General features: G+C 55.8%; 1 protein-coding gene across 1 annotated transcript in view; it reads left to right on the top strand.

Moving 5' to 3' along the window:
• Nucleotides 1-9,548: 9,548 nt before the first annotated feature.
• LOC131481627 (slit homolog 1 protein-like) overlaps nucleotides 9,549-15,030 on the top strand; it is an 89,839-nt gene continuing 84,357 nt past the window's right edge. The window contains exon 1 of the mRNA XM_058671088.1: nucleotides 9,549-10,053. Coding sequence (XP_058527071.1) covers nucleotides 9,869-10,053 — 185 coding nt within the window. The 5' untranslated portion in view covers nucleotides 9,549-9,868. The remainder of the gene's footprint in view (nucleotides 10,054-15,030) is intronic.

The following is a 15,030-nucleotide window of genomic DNA, read 5'->3' as shown; positions in this document are numbered from 1 at the left end:
TTGAGAGGACTAGAGGAGCTTCTGTGCGTGTGAGGAGTGTCTTCTCACTGACAGCATTTCTTTGAAAGGCAAGGAGAGACAGATCTGCTGGACGCTGCCAAAACACCCGCATCCCTGGAGCCAGGAACCCCAGCCGTGTCTCCTGCGTGGGTGGGGACCCAGCTGCATGAGCCATCACCCATTGCCTCCCTGGGTGTGCACTAGCAGGAAGCTGGAGCGGAGCCACCCCTTGAACCTGGAACTCTACAACATGTAGGCATCCCAAGGGACGTTCTAATCACACTGCCAAAGCCTGCCCCGCATGGACACTGCTGAGAATCACAAGTGCATGACAGTGGCACGAAGGAGACCAATGGCTCTGTCGGTTATTGTAAAATGTCTCCCAACAAAAGCCTCCCAGCACCCATCAGGTCCCACCCCAGCCCAGCTCTGATCCAGCACTGGCCCAGCCCTGGCCCCTTCCATTCTGTTTCAGGATGAGGAAATCAAGCTACTGAAGGCTCAGTGGCCCCACTTCTGTTCCACAGGTCCTTGAAGCCTTGGCTCGCAGCAGTGGCACTGTCAGATTGCCACGGCCCCTGGACCTCTATGACAGGCTCTAGCTGAGGCAGAAACAGTCTGAGTCCTCACTGTATTTCTGGGTCAGGACTGAGTGTTGACACAAAGTGGCAGCCCCAGGCAGTGCATGGCCACTGGGGTGCAGCGCAGGAGGCAGGGCAAGGCTGAGAGAGCGAGGAGGAGAGAGAAAGAACTTGCTTCTGCTGGTTCACTCTCCAGCTGTCCTCAGTGTTTGGGACTGATGCAGGCCATCCTCCTATAGCAGCACGAAGCCCTCGTCCCTGGGCCCAGATCACATGGTTCCCAGCCCAGGGTCTTGCCCCTGCAGGCCCTGTGGGATGACACAGGCCTCGGGCTTGCCGTGGGCACAGGTGGAGGCATTGGCAAGAAGGTGTGCAAGCCAGGTGGCCCGCACAGGGGATGGGAAGTATGGTCAGGACCGGATGACTGTGTCCAAAGGCAGCTGGTGTGGCAGCTGTCCAAGGCAGCAGTTGGGCCTGTATCCCCAAAGATGTAGTGCCTTGGCAGAAGACAACCTGGCTCTAGCAGGCACATCCCAGGATCGCCAAGACTGTCGCAAATGGTTCTTGCAGAGGCAGTTGCTGGGAAGCAGCACCCAGCGCTCAGTGCACATTGGCCTGGGGCAGTGCAGGGCAGGGCCATGGGGCTGGTTCCAGTGGACAGCAAGCCACTTGGCTGGCACAGAGCGCTCCCTCATGCACCTTTGTTTAACGCTTGACTTGGAGCTGAAGAAGTAGCCCCTGGGGTAGTCTCCCCACCATCTGCACTGGCTATGGCTGCTCTCCCTGTATGTGTGCGTCATGCTTGCCTATCTCCAGGAGGCCGGTGCTGCTGCCAGGATGCCGGGCAGGGCTGCCATCAGCCTGCTCCCCTTGCAGAAACCACTGTGGGGAAACCAGATGCCTCGGAAGAGGTGGTTGAAAACCTGCTCATTCCACTGGGCTGGATCACTGCAGAGCTCTGAGCTCATCCCAGAGAGCGCGAATCACAGGCATTGGTTCCTCCATAAGACAACACCCTGCCCTTCGCTGTGTAAGGTCCATGTGTCTGCTAGACTGTGAGCTGCACAAGGGCGAGGGTCAGGTCTCTGTCCCCTACAGCCAGGGAGGAGCTGCAGGAAGAGGGGTTGAGAGGCTTACAGGGGTCGGCTCAAGGATGGGATGGGGTCAGGATGGCTCGAGTCTGGATAACTGTCCTTCTCGACTCTTGGCTATTGGGAGGTGACACCAAGGCTATGGTGGTTAGTATTCTAGCCTCATGGGGCCCCTGGTATGGCGGGAAAGCTGAGACAAGGGACTGTGAGAGAGATCGGCTTTGAGCTCCTGGATCCCATTGGCCCTCAGTCCTCCATGCGGTATATAGTGAAGGGTCCTGCCTCAGCTGGCTACCTTCCCGTCTTCACCCTCAAGTTTGGGCTGTGGGCTCTCAGAGCACAGCCAGCAATCAAGAGCATGCACCCAGGGCTGGCATGCTGAGACCTGGAGCCAGGGCCCTGGGTTTCCTTGGTGGTCTGTGAATCTCTTTTCCTCTGTTGAGCTGTAGCAACTTTCTTAACCATTAGAAAGGGAAGGAATCACACCCCAACCAGCACCACACGACTTTCCCGCATTTTTAGATATTTGTCTTTTGCATTAAATTTTTGTGCCAAGAAGCCTCTATCGCTTTTAAAAGTGTTATGAAAAGCAGAGAACTGACAGATAATAATATTTGATTGAGCGCACCTGCTCTCACTCTCTGAGAATCCTAGTAAACTCAGAGAAAAATGCTTTTCCCTGGAAGGTCAAGAGACTTGCCAGGGTGCAAAAAGTAGAGGGGGCCAACAGCATTGGAATTGGGGCTAGGTTGTCAAGGATTGGAAAAGGTGTGGACGAACCAGGCTCTGGGGCCCTGCTGCCCGGAAGTGTTGTTCTCCCACCACATGTGAGTGATAGCTTGGTGTTGGCTTTTCCACTGGAGATGGCTTTCATGCAGTGTTGAAGGGCGGGTCCAGAACCCTCTGCCTACCAGTGTCACCACTGAGATGCCAGACACATTTCTGTGCCCAGCTCATGGTTGATGATGTTGTTATTATTTTGAAAGATTTACATAGTTTTTTCATTAACAAGGCTGAGTGACACACAGAGAGGGAGAGACACAGAGAAAGATCTTCCATCCACTAGTTCACTCCCCAAATAGCCACAATAGCCAGAGTTGAGCTGATCCAAAGCCAGGAGCAGGGGCTTTCTCCAGGTCTCATGTGGGAGCAAGGGCCCAAGGACTTACTTGAGCCATCCTCTGCTGCTTTCCCAGGCTGTAAGCAGAGAGCTGGGTGGGAAGTGGAGCATCTGGGATGTGAACTGGTGCCCACATGGGCACCATTCTGGTGCTTGTAGGTGGAGATTTAGCCTATTTAGCCACTGTGCTGGCCCCAAAGCTGGGGATTTGGGTCAGGCATGCCAGCATAGGACATGGGCATTCCAAGCGGGGGCTTACCCACTACACCCCAGAGCCTGCTCTTAGCACCTATGACTGATTTTTTTTTTTTTTCTGGAAGCTTCTTGGATCTTCTTTTCACCCTCAGGGTGCTGACATTCCCTTGTGAGCTGCTGTGGGGAAACCTGTGCTTCCGGAGGGTAGAAATTTGTTTGAAAAGAAGAAAACTGTGGCCTCCAGCAAAGGGATGCAGCAGTGGGTAGGGGAGAAGTGGGGCTGGCCACATTCACAACATGTGTGTGTTTGTATATGTTGTGAGTTGTGTGTGTTATATTTTGTGTATTCTGGTGTGTGTGTTGTATGTTGTGTTTTGTGTGTTGTACGCATTGTGTGTTGCATGTGTTGTGTATGTATATAGATGTGTTTGCATATGGTTATGTGTGTTCGCGTTTGCGTGTCTATGTGTAGGTTGTGTTGCTGTGTGCATTTGTGCATATTTGTGTGTCTGTGTTTGTGTGTGTGTGTTTAAGGCTGAAGTGGGGAAGGGGTGTGGGCTGACAGAAGGCTGACCTGGGCTGGACCCTGTTCCCTGCAGGTGTCCTCCACACAGCCTCCTGGGGCCTCAGTTTTCTTGTTTAATTTTGCTTGATCAGGAGAGAGGAGCAGCCCACCCTGTGATGACCTGGGGGACAGAGTGTGACAGTGACTGCAGACTCAGGCTGCGCCAGCAGGGAGCCCATCAGCGAAGGCACCCCCAACTAGCCCCTCAGGGAGGTTGCAGGGGTGCAGGCTGAAGCATCACAGGGCCTTGCGTGTCATTGATCTCTCCTGCCTCCCTCACTGCCGCCTGCTCGTGGAGATGAATCAGGCAGGAGATGCAAGGCTGTTACTCTGACTGGCAGCCCACAGGCTTGCTTTGTGTGTGTTTTCCCTTGTGACTTGTGTTGACAGGGTGCACCATCACCTCTGGCTCCATCCTCTGCAGAAGGCCTCCGGGGTTGGCCACGTGGTGGAGGGCTTGTCCTTGCTTGTTACTGAGCGGCATGGCTACCTGTATTTGTGTGCCCATGTGCCTGTTGAGCGTTCGGGCTGTTCTCAAGTCTGACAGTTCTACGTGTTCATGCCCCAGGTTTGAGTAAATCCTTCTCCTCTCTCAGTTCTTTCTTGGCCGTGCAGGGTCATGTCCAGGCTGGCTTTGGCAGGCTGTTCCCTTGTCCTGGAGTGGATCCTGTCCACAGTGGTTGGGAGGAGACCTCGGGCGCCTCCTCAGTCCATTATTAATTACTGTGCCTGGCTCTTGTTTTCTTCTGACAGGAAGGGGATTGTTTCTGCACAGACAGGCTCTTTCAACTTGGGCTGTTTGCTTTTTGAAATAATTGCTGCTGGAGGTACAGTCTGTGTTAAATACTTGTGTCTGCTCACTAAATATCCTGGCTGTTCATTAAGTACTGAATGAACTCAATGCAAATCACTTCAGGAGATGGGCATTTAGCCCAGCAGTGAAGACACCTGTTAAGATGCCCACATCCCCCATAGGAGGACCTGGGTCTGGCTCTTGACTCCGGCTTCTTGGCCATAGGAACACTGGAAGGTAATGGCAGTGAGTCCTATGCACCCATGAAATGAGTTCCTGGCTCCTGGCTTAGATCCCTGGCCATTGGAGGCATTTGGAAGGTGAGCTACTGGGAAGAGCGTGTGCTCTCTCTCTCTCTTTGTGTATCTGACACAATGCCTGCCTCTGTCAGACCACACTCTCTGAGGAGCTTCTGATCTCGGCCTCGGGAGAGGGAGCTGGTGCAGAAGAGGTACAGCTGCTCCTGCTTTCCCCACAGGGAGGAGGGCATTGCCTGGCCAGTGGCCTAGGTGCCTGGGCTGGGCCAGCTACCATCCCTGGATTTCTGAATTTGTTTTTCCTTGAAGGCTGAGGATCAAAGCTCTCCACTCCCATCCTGGCTCATTTCCACTCCCCATTTACTGAGCTGCTTCATGGTGGTGTCGGGTGCCTAACTAAACGGGGAGTAGCACAGCCAGTGGGCGGGTGGACAGCAAACCCAGGCAGGCATCGTTTCAGTATGGAAGGGGGTTGCCGAGCTGGGAGAAGGGGCCCCTTTGTGACCTCGATCAGGGACCTCCCCAGGGGCTCTGCTTCCTTACCAGGAAAATGGGGGCTTCAGGGGTTCTCTCGAGGATGCAGCTGGCTCTACTGGGGACAGGCATCATGGGGCTGACTCCACTGAGGGCCTCTGAAGTCAGGGGCCTGGATGGTGGAATGGGCCACAGGACAGGGGTCTCCTGAGCCCTCCCCAATACTGCCTGTACCCTCAGATGGTCGCAGCGTGTCCCTGCTCTGCCCTCCCTCTCCTGGGATCCACAGGCAGTATCACCTCTGAGCCAGGCAGGCTGTGCAGATCCTTCTGTGGCAGCTTCTGGGAGCAAGCGCCCAGGACCACATGGGGAGCACATGCTAGCCAGGATGAGAAGCTTGCCTAGTTTTGGCAGAAGCCTAAAGCAGCAAACAATTGATTTGAAAATTCTGATTTCTGCCATCTCAGAAAAAGCCCTCCAAAACTCTCCTGCCTCCCTGGACCCAGGTTAAATACTGAAGAGGTTGTTTAAAATGTTTTCAAATTGTGCTTATTTGAGAGGGGGGAGGAAAAGGAGAGAGAGAGAGAAACCCAGATGTTGGGTAACTGCACAAGTGGGTACCATGGTTAGGACTGGGCTGGGCTGAAGCCCAGAACAAGGGACCTCAAGCCAGGCCTCCCACACTGGTGGCAGGAACCTGATTAATTATCATGTGCCATCTCCCAGGGCCTGCACAGGTGCCTCCTCACAAGTGGGTTTTGGGTTTTAGGATGTGCTTCCCAATAGTATCCTTCCTTCTTCACATGCCATTGCCTAAAACCCAGGGTGGCTTCCTACTCTCCTTGGGGTCCAGCCCAGCTCCCCAGGAAACATGTTCAGTTCTTCAGCATCTGCCCCTAGCCCTGCCCAGCCTCTCCTCCCTCCTGGAAACTGGCACTGGTCATACACCAAGCCCTGCACCCCCTCATGCCTCTAGACCTTCTCCTACTCAGATCCCTTGATTGGACAGGCTCTTTCTTGCTACTCCCATTTGACTGATGGGTTCCTGGTCACTCTGGAGGCCTTAGTTTCTGCTCACCACCAGGAGCTCCCCTGAGTCCCTAAGGGGAGCTGCTCCTGCTGTGGGCTCCAGTCCCTGCACTCCTGGCCATCCCTGTACATATGGTATAAAGGTATCTGGATGGAGAAATTATGGGTGTATCCCCCAAGGCTATCAGCCCTCGTTGGGGGTTACCCTTAGTGGGAGCTAATTGCCTCCCCCAAGACTGCTCCTCCTTCCACGGGTCATGCCCCACTGATGCCTGCTTCAAGCCATGGGATCTAGGTCAGACACCTGCTACCCCTGGGACAGCTCCAAAGAGTCACTTCATCTTCAGGACTTCCTGTCAGTCTGACCAAAGCTTTCATGGAGGGAACATCACAACCCAGTGTTGTCCTCTGCGCGTGCAACTTCTTTTCCCTGCCTTCCAGAACCTTCCAGCAGTCTCTAGTCCTGAAAGCTCTTCTCCAGGACCCTACTTGTGCCACGTGGGCACTCTTCAGGGCCATTAGGGATCGTTACTGCTCTTGAATCAATGTCCAGGTGTCTCAGCTGGGCCTTCAGGTCCCTCAGCATCCCCTCCCTGTGTGCTGACAGTGAAGATCCCCATTGGATGGTCTAGGGAGCTTGTATGCATTATAAATATTCCAGCAAATTTAAAAAATTCATCAGAGTTGTTGGAGGTGGTGGGGATGGGATTAGGTATCACAGCACAGGGCAAAAGTGCAAAGGCTAAAGGAGGTGTTCAGTGTATGTGTGCCCTGGCTGCCACCCAAGTGCCCTCCCTGAACACAGGGTGCGGATACTGGTCCCCGGGTCCGTGTGTGTCCAAGCAGGCGCATGGGCATACACAGGCAGGCATTTGAGCATGGTGTGTGGGGAGACAGGCCAGGTGACACTCCCCCAGGCCTCTGTTCCCCTCATCTTATGACCTTCCTATAGCGCTTCCCACTGCTCCAGCCTTGCTTGACCTACTCCAGCTCAGCCATATACGAGAGCAGGGCCCAGGTGAAGCCAAAGACAAGATCCTGGGTGATAGCTGGTGGGCCCCCAGCTCCTGAGCTTACAACACAGACCACCTGGTGAAGACAACCCCACATCACCTGGATGGGGAAAGCCAATGCCACATCTACCTCCTCCCCTTCAGGGGTTGCCTTGCTGGTAGACAGTGGCAGAGCTGAGATGGCAGGTCATTCTTGGCAGCAGCAAAGCACCAGGCCTCCCTCCCACATGCACAGAGGGAGCAGGTGGCCTGAGGCTGCAGGGAGGGGGCCAGAGGGAGGAGCACAGGAGAGGAAACTGCAAACGTGGAGGGGGCATGTGTGCATGTGTGTGTATGTGTGTGTGTGTGCGGCTGGGCAGGCACTTGTTTAATGAGTGGATGTGCCGGGCACGTTAATGAGTTATGTTCATTCATGGTGCACTGCCTCCAAACGGGGGAGTTGGCCAGGTTCTGGGGTGGAGGAACTGGGGATGGCAGCCAAGTTGGGGAGCTGCTTGGCTGCTGGGGCAGGGCCTCCCGTGACAGCAGGCGGGGCAGTCTTTGTCCTGGGTCTCTGGGGACCTCCTTCCTTCTCTCCCTTCAAAGGAAAGGCCAGCCTTTGCCAGCCAGTGACAACTTGGCTCCAGGCCGGCTTGCAATTCACAATCTGGGCTCTGGAAGCTTCTGAGGGCAGGAACTGGCTTTGGGGATCCCGGGGCAGGGCTGATCTTGCATTTCCTGCCCACTCTCACGGCCCCTCACGGCCCTCTCCCCCTGTGGCAGTGAGGACCTCAAATCCTGGAGATGACCAGCCCTCTTACTGTCCCTTCTAAAGTCCTGGTTTTCCAAGGAGCTGGGGAGGCACCACTGCGGCAACAGACAGGTGCCTGGGTGAGCGAGGAAGTGAGGAAGCCAGGACTGAAACAGGGAGTGAGGGGGGCGGTTTGTATCTGGAGCAGGTTGGAGGGAGCAGGCAGCCAGGGTACACAGATCTCTGGCTAAGAGGGGGAGCAGTGAGGATTCTTTTGAGAGGACTGAGTGAGATTGCCTTTTAGACATTCAGATTTCTGGTTCTGGGTTGTCGTCTATGGTCATACCACCCTGAACGTGCCTGATCTCAGATTTCTGGTTCTGGAACATGGCACTCTGAGGGACCCTTGGCGAAGCCCCCTGTCCCTGAGTTACAAAACCCACCCTGAACACCCACAGCTTGGGAGGGATGGAGGTACCAGGTTGGTGTGCAGATACTTTGAAGAGAACACTCACAGGCCCATGAAGTCAGCCAGGCTGTGGTGACTTCCTGGCCACAGTTCCCCTTGTGTGGTAACAGTAAGTGCCACTGCAAAACTGGGAGAAAAAAGTTCAGGGCCCTCTGGGCCCTGGGTCCTGGCAGATGACCAGACTTTTGACTTTGGGGCTGCTAACCCTCCACCTGCCTGTACCTGGCCCGGAACAGCTCACATGGAGGTCTCGGTGGCAGCAGGTGTCATGGGTTCTAGCAAGGGCTTTTCCTTCCTTCCTGGACTTCTGCATTCACCTTCCCCCTAACTCCCACTGCCTGACAGTAGGAAGAGTCCCTGCCAGGGGGAGGGTGTGCAGGCCTGGGCTCAGCCCTGGGTGGTCTGGACTGCCTGCTCTCAAAATTCCTGCCGGACCCTTTTTCAGCTCTCTCTGCCTTCCTCATGGGAGAGCCATCTCGTGTACCTGCGGTAGCCAAGGTGTCGTAGAGGAAGAATTTCGCAGAATTTCTAAGTCCCATCTCCAGAGAGCCAGGGCAACCAGCATGGATCTGGAGGTTGTGAGCTGAGCATGGACAGGAGGCTATGACGGGTCCAGGGCTTTTGTGGGAGGGTGCTGGCTTCCTAGGCTCCCCTCCCCCCATGAGGCCTCCACCCCTCCCCTTCCTGCAGTCTCAAGGTCCTAGGCTAGGGATGGTATGTTGGATGGAGAGTCCACCTGGGGTGGGGTGAGGGGCCTACCTTTACAAAGCTAGGTGGCTGGAGGGACCAAGCTTCCCTTCTGCCGTCGGCCGTCGGGGAATGAGTGGCCTCGTCTGAGGAAGTCACCTTCTCTTTCCTGGAGACCAGCAGCGAGAAACTGTGGGGCCTGGGGTCTGTGTGTGTGCGGGCGCACGCATGTGTGCCTCTGTGCAAATGTGTGTGTGTGTGTGTGTGTGTCGTGTGTGTGTGTGTGTGTGTGAGCGCACGCGCGCGCAAAGCAGGATAGGCTGGGCTAGCCCGGCCCCCTCCTTCCCCCTCAACCCCTGCCCGCGGGCGGCGCCTCTTCTGAGAGGTTCCACCTTTGAAACTCGCAACCGCCGCCGCGTGGTGGTCCAGAGGCGGGAGGCGGTGGTCGGGGTGGGGAGGCGGGGAGGAGTCTGGCCATGGGTGTGCGCTCTGCGATTGATAGGAGCGGCGTGTGGGCGTGAGAGTGTGAGTGTGTGTGTGTGTGTGTGCGCTGGCTGCGTGCGCGCTTGAGGCCTGCCTATTTTCCTCCTTGCAGCAGTCAGTCAGGGAGGGAGAGGGAGACGCAGGCAGAGAGAAAAGCGAACGCAGCCCAGTGCCCTCCGCCTGAGGCGCCCTCCCTTGGTCCACGCACAGGCGCCTTTGCTGGGAGCCGCAAGGTGCTCCTCAGACCTCAAGGGCGCAGCCCGCGGTCGGCGGGCTCTGGCGCAGGCAGCTTTTCCTAGGATCGCGCCTGAACACGTCCCCAGACGGGGATGGTAAGTGGCTGCCGCTGCCTGGCACGCAAGCGGACGCGGTGAGGGCACGATGGCGCTGACGGCCCGGAGTGGGTCCCGTCTGGAGCTCTGGCTACTGCTGCTGTGGACAGCCGCGTGGTGCCCGGGTGCCTTGGCGTGCCCCGCCCTCTGCACCTGCACTGGTACTACGGTGGACTGCCACGGCATGGGGCTGCAAGCGGTCCCCAAGAACATCCCGCGGAGCACCGAGCGCCTGTGAGTATGGCCCTGGGCCAGACCCAGTGCGCCCCAGGTTGGCCTCCCCCTCATTCGCTGGTCACAGTTCAGGGCTGAGGGTGGGAATAGTACGGTTGGTGCCCCGAAGAGCGGGCCACACAGCCTAACAGACAGGTCAGTGCCTGCCAGGGTCTCCCGGAGCCAGAGGCCAGGAGCCTGGAGCCCGGCAGCTTTCCTGTGCTTGGATTCCAAGGGTTCTGGGCGGGTTGTCAGCATCCCTGCTTGCACCTGCACCCCACGCTGGACACTGGCAGGCCCTCCCCGGGGCGCCAACGCCGCTGCTGCCACTGCTGCTATATTCCTCCCGGGTGCCTGCAAATTCGGGCGGAAAGCCTGGTTGGTCCCCAGGGGAGGCTTCCGCTCTTGCCAGGCGCCAAGGTTTAGCGGCTGCGTTTGGACACCTGGGGCTGGGGCTGTGCTAGGAACTAGTGTGGGTTTAGGCTGTGAGGCTTGCTGCCTGCAGAGATTAGTGTGAGGGGATGGAGCTGAAGTTTCTGGTCTCCCTTTCCTCTCCATTGTGCCCCACCCCCAACCGTGAGCATTCTCTGCCCGCAGGTGTCTGGCACCAGTCCCTAATTCCCTGCCCTCCCCCTACACCCAGCCATCCCAACTTACACAGACAATGGGGCACGAGGGCTTGGAGTATAGTTCAGTTGAGCACCTAGGGAGGGATAGGTACCGTTCCGGCCCGGAGGGATGCCCAGATATCATGGGCTTGGGGCAGAGATGGAGGATCAGGACATGAAAGTCTCATTTCTCTTCTGCCGTTTTCTTTCACGTCTGAGTTCTTTGGGGCCATGCAGCCCTCAGGCACCTGCTAAGCTTCTTCATAAGGATGCGTGTGTGCATGTGTGTGTAAGACTTATACAATTTGTTTCCTGTGATCGGCCTCCAGAACCTATGTGGCTGCTATTCAGAAAGCCACCTCTGCAGGGTGAGTCCTAGAATGTGGGCTCCATGTGTGGAGGTTGGCTTATGTAGTGCCCCATAAGAGATGTCTGAGGATGAGTTAGGGCAGGGCTGCTGGCCTACCTGAAGTGTGTCCACTCCTATCCACCCACCTGGTGGGGCAACCACAGCAGGCTCCCAGGGAAGGGGCTGATTTTGAGAACTTCTGAGCTCATTTCCATGGTTTCCAGTTGGTCAGAGGCAGAACGCTGACTCTGGGGGAGCTGTCTCCTAGATCAAATGCTGTAGCCAGGGAAGCAATTAGCAAACATGCATGTGCCCGAGACTCCTGCAAGATTCCTGTGGAGGTTTGGGAGTATTTGCAACCTCGGTACGATTGCGATGGGAGTGGCCGTGTGTGAGTGGATGCACACCCGTGTGTGTTGGAGGCCCGGGGGGTAGGGGAGGTGGAGTGCAAACCGGGCACCATGTTTGTGGGCTTGAGAGGAACGGGGCATCAGGAATGTGCTGAGGGTCGTCCACTGGAGCACTTCTCCTGCTGCTGTCACAGGATCTGGGGTTCATCCATCCCCCTTCCTCTGAATCTTGAATTCAAGTCCTCGCTCTCCCACTGCTATAGTGTTGAGGATGATATCTGCTTTGGCTTTTCTCTCTGGTCTTTTGCAATCTGAGAGAGAGAGAAGCGGAGTTTTCTAGTACAGAGGAAGGAGTCGGCTGTGTGGCCTTGGGCAAGTGGCTCCCTTCTCTGAGCCTCAGTTGCTTTGCATCAGGAGATTGGGGCTGGGAATGCATAGGGTCTCTAGTTCTTGTGAGTGTAAGGGTTGGTTGATGGGGTGGTGCTAGGTGTGTTCTGAGGAGAGCTCATGGCGGGTGCTTCATTATTGTGATTCCACAAATGTTTCCAGAGCCAGGATCCACCCTGGGTCCTGAGGGTGCACCACGCAGTGAATCTGTCCCTGTCCTCCAGGGTCACGTGACCAGGGCGACTGGGAGAGGGCTGGGCTGACTCTGTGACAAGGCTGTGAGAGCGTGGGGTGAGCAAAGCACTTCTCGAAAGATGGGCCATTTTGCCAGGGTAGGGTTGGATCCTGTTGAGGCAAGAGGGCCGTGACTCAGGCAGAACAGGCAGAGTGGCATCCAGGAAGTGTGAGGGGCTGTGGGGCTTCAACAAGAGGCTGTCAAAGGTTAGGAAGGCCTTGCTCAACCCGGATGTAGTCTTGGGGCTTGCTAGGTGGGAGCCCAGGGGTGCTATTCAGAGACTGAGCTGGCTCTGATCTTTGGCTGTGTGCACACAGCTTCTGGAGCAGGTGCCAGATGTGGGAAGCAGACAGCTTTTTCCAGGACAGGCCCCGCAAAAGCCATCTGGAGAGAGAAAGAACATTGTCTGAGTACCGTGGAGAGTGCCCAGACTGACTCCAGATAACTGTGGCAAATGCTCCCTCTAATCAATGTGGGCGTCGTGCGGTATCCGGGCCTGCATCCGCGCTGCTTCTGTGGCCGTGAAATTTTTATAGACTGCAGCTGCGCATCTGCCTTTGTCCTTAGGGCAGGCGGTGCGGCTGCCCGGAGCCCCTGCAGACTAGATGAGCACAGATTCCGCAACTCAGGGCCCAGACTTGTCCTTAGTGGATGACATTGTCATTGGCTCATGTCAGGCACTTCTAGGAAGAGGTTGTGTCAGCCCCAGAGCTGTGGAGGAGGGGCCTTAGCCCAAAGGGGCTACGGGGCTGGCGGGCCAGTGGGGAGGAGATGGCCACTGATTTCTGGTGAGAGTGCAAAGTGAGGTTGAGGGTATGCAGGGGCCTCCAAGAGGGTGAGTATTCACTTTCCTTGTCTTTGGTGTAAGGCCTTTAACTTCGAGTGGGATTAAAAAGCAAAATGCAGGGTGTGTATTTGACCTGATGTGTGCCTGCATCCCACATTAGAGTGCCTGGATTCAAATCCTGCCTCTACCATATCTGATTCTGGCTTCTGCTAATGCATACCCCAGGATTTGGCAGCTGATGGTGCAGGCCGCCTGTGTGGGAGACCCAAACGGAGTTCTGGGCTGCTGGCTTCAACCTGGCCTGGCCTTGGGTGGGCACTTGGGAATGAACCAGCATATGGAAGACCTCTGTCTATCTCTGAAATAAAATGAAAGTATAATCTTTCAGACTTGAGTGTCCCAGACAGTGTGTATGGAAAGCACGGTATGTGTGCATATTGCTTTCCCCTTTCTCCTGGAGGGGTGTGTTCCAGTTGGTCCTGGTCACTCAGGATGGAGAGAGGCGGGTGGGGTCCCTGGGAAGGCAGACTTGTTGGCTGCTGTTTGGCCCCACACCTGCTGCTTGTCAGGTCACAGAACCATGTTTTTTTGTCCCTTGCCTCCTGGTCAGTTTATCCACCCTGCCCTAGCTCCAGGCATGCTGCAGAGACCTGGAGGTGGGCGGAGGTGGAGGGTGGTGGAGTAGGACTCCTGTGGGCTCAGCCCGCTGAGTTCTGGCAGTCCCATTCAACAGGGCTGGGGTGGGACTACTCCCAAGGAAGACAGCCCAAGAGCCTGATTGAAATTCAAAATCATGGGCCTGGTGCCATGGCCTAGCAGCTAAAGTCCTCGCCTTGAATGCCCCCGGATCCCATATGGGAACCAGTTCTAATCCCGGCGGCTCCACTTCCCATCCAGCTCCCTGCTTGTGGCCTGGGAAAGCAGTTGAGGACAGCCCAAAGCTTTGGGACCCTGCACCCGCATGGGAGACCCGGAAGAGGTTCCAGGTTCCCGGCTTCAGATCGGCTCAGCACCGGCTGTTGCAATCACTCGGGGAGTGAATCTTCAGACGGAAGATCTTCCTCTCTGTCTCTCTTCCTCTCTGTGTATCTGACTTTGTAATAAAAATAAATAAATCTTTAAAAAAAAAGAAATTCAAAATCATGATGGGCGGTGGCTGTGGCAAGCAAGGGCAGGGGCCACTGAAGCCATGGCTGTCACTGGCATCTGGCTGGCCTGGTTTTCTGGGCAGAGCCGCGAGTTCTCCTGCAGTGGAGCCTGTGCCATACAGGGATGTCGCCTCCTGGTGGAGCAGGTGACTCTTGCTCTTCTCGGCTTTGATGTGGTGGCCAGTGCCCTGGGCTTGCGGCTGAATCCCCGTGTCAGGCACCTCTATTTAGAGACCCATTTCCCTGTGTGCAGGTTGATGGGGAGGAGCCAGTGAGCGGATGCATATCTAGGGCCTGGCTGGGTTTCTACATTCAGGACAGGTCAGTGAACGTCCTTTGGGATCCAAACCTTAGGTAATATTGCTATGATTACATTAAAAACTTATTTATTTGAAAGAGTGACAGAGAGGAGGGAGAGAGGGAGAGAGAGAGAGAGAGAAAGAGATCTTCCATTTGCTGATTTGTTCCCCATGAGCCAGGAGCTCCTACATGAATGCAGAGGCCTAAACACCTGAGCCTCACTCTGCTGCTTTCCCAGGTGCCTTAGCAGGGCACTGGATCAGAAGTGGAGAAGGTGGGACTTGAATCAAACCTAGCCTGTTGGTGTGGCAGGTAGTGGCTTAACCTCCTGTGCCAAAGACCAGCCCCAGTTACAATTTAAGATACTTAAGCTGAAGGATGAGGATTCAGGTGCGGCACAGGAGAGCTTGGGAAGCAAGGATCTGGACATTGCCCAGGCTCATTTGGACTCTATGGGGAGCATCTTCAGTCCAGTGCCCAGGGGCCTGGGGTTTGGACACCTGTTATGTGCACAGATTTGAAAGAGATTGGAAGAGGAAACCTGCATATGTTGGATGGTGGTGCTGGTGGTGTGGCTTTGGGGCCAGAAGCCAGGGTTTTAGCTCTGTTGTGGCCCTCAGCAACTGGAATGCATCCCATCTTACAGCAGATGGCATCTACTGAACATGTGCTCCGTGCCAAGGGAGCACACTGCCCTTCTCACCTGGAGTCTTAGTGCAGCTGGGGACATAGGGATTAATAACCTAATAAAGTGGAGTAAGTGTTGTATAGGAAAACGAAACTTCCCGGGGCCAATGAAGCTGGAGACACTAGCACCTGCTTCAAAGGCTCATG

Source organism: Ochotona princeps, chromosome 13 (assembly GCF_030435755.1).
Source record: "Ochotona princeps isolate mOchPri1 chromosome 13, mOchPri1.hap1, whole genome shotgun sequence".
In the NCBI taxonomy this organism is placed as follows: Eukaryota; Metazoa; Chordata; class Mammalia; order Lagomorpha; family Ochotonidae; genus Ochotona; species Ochotona princeps.
The sequence above is the reverse complement of the archived record's forward strand: the minus strand, read 5'-3'. Positions and strand labels throughout refer to the sequence as shown.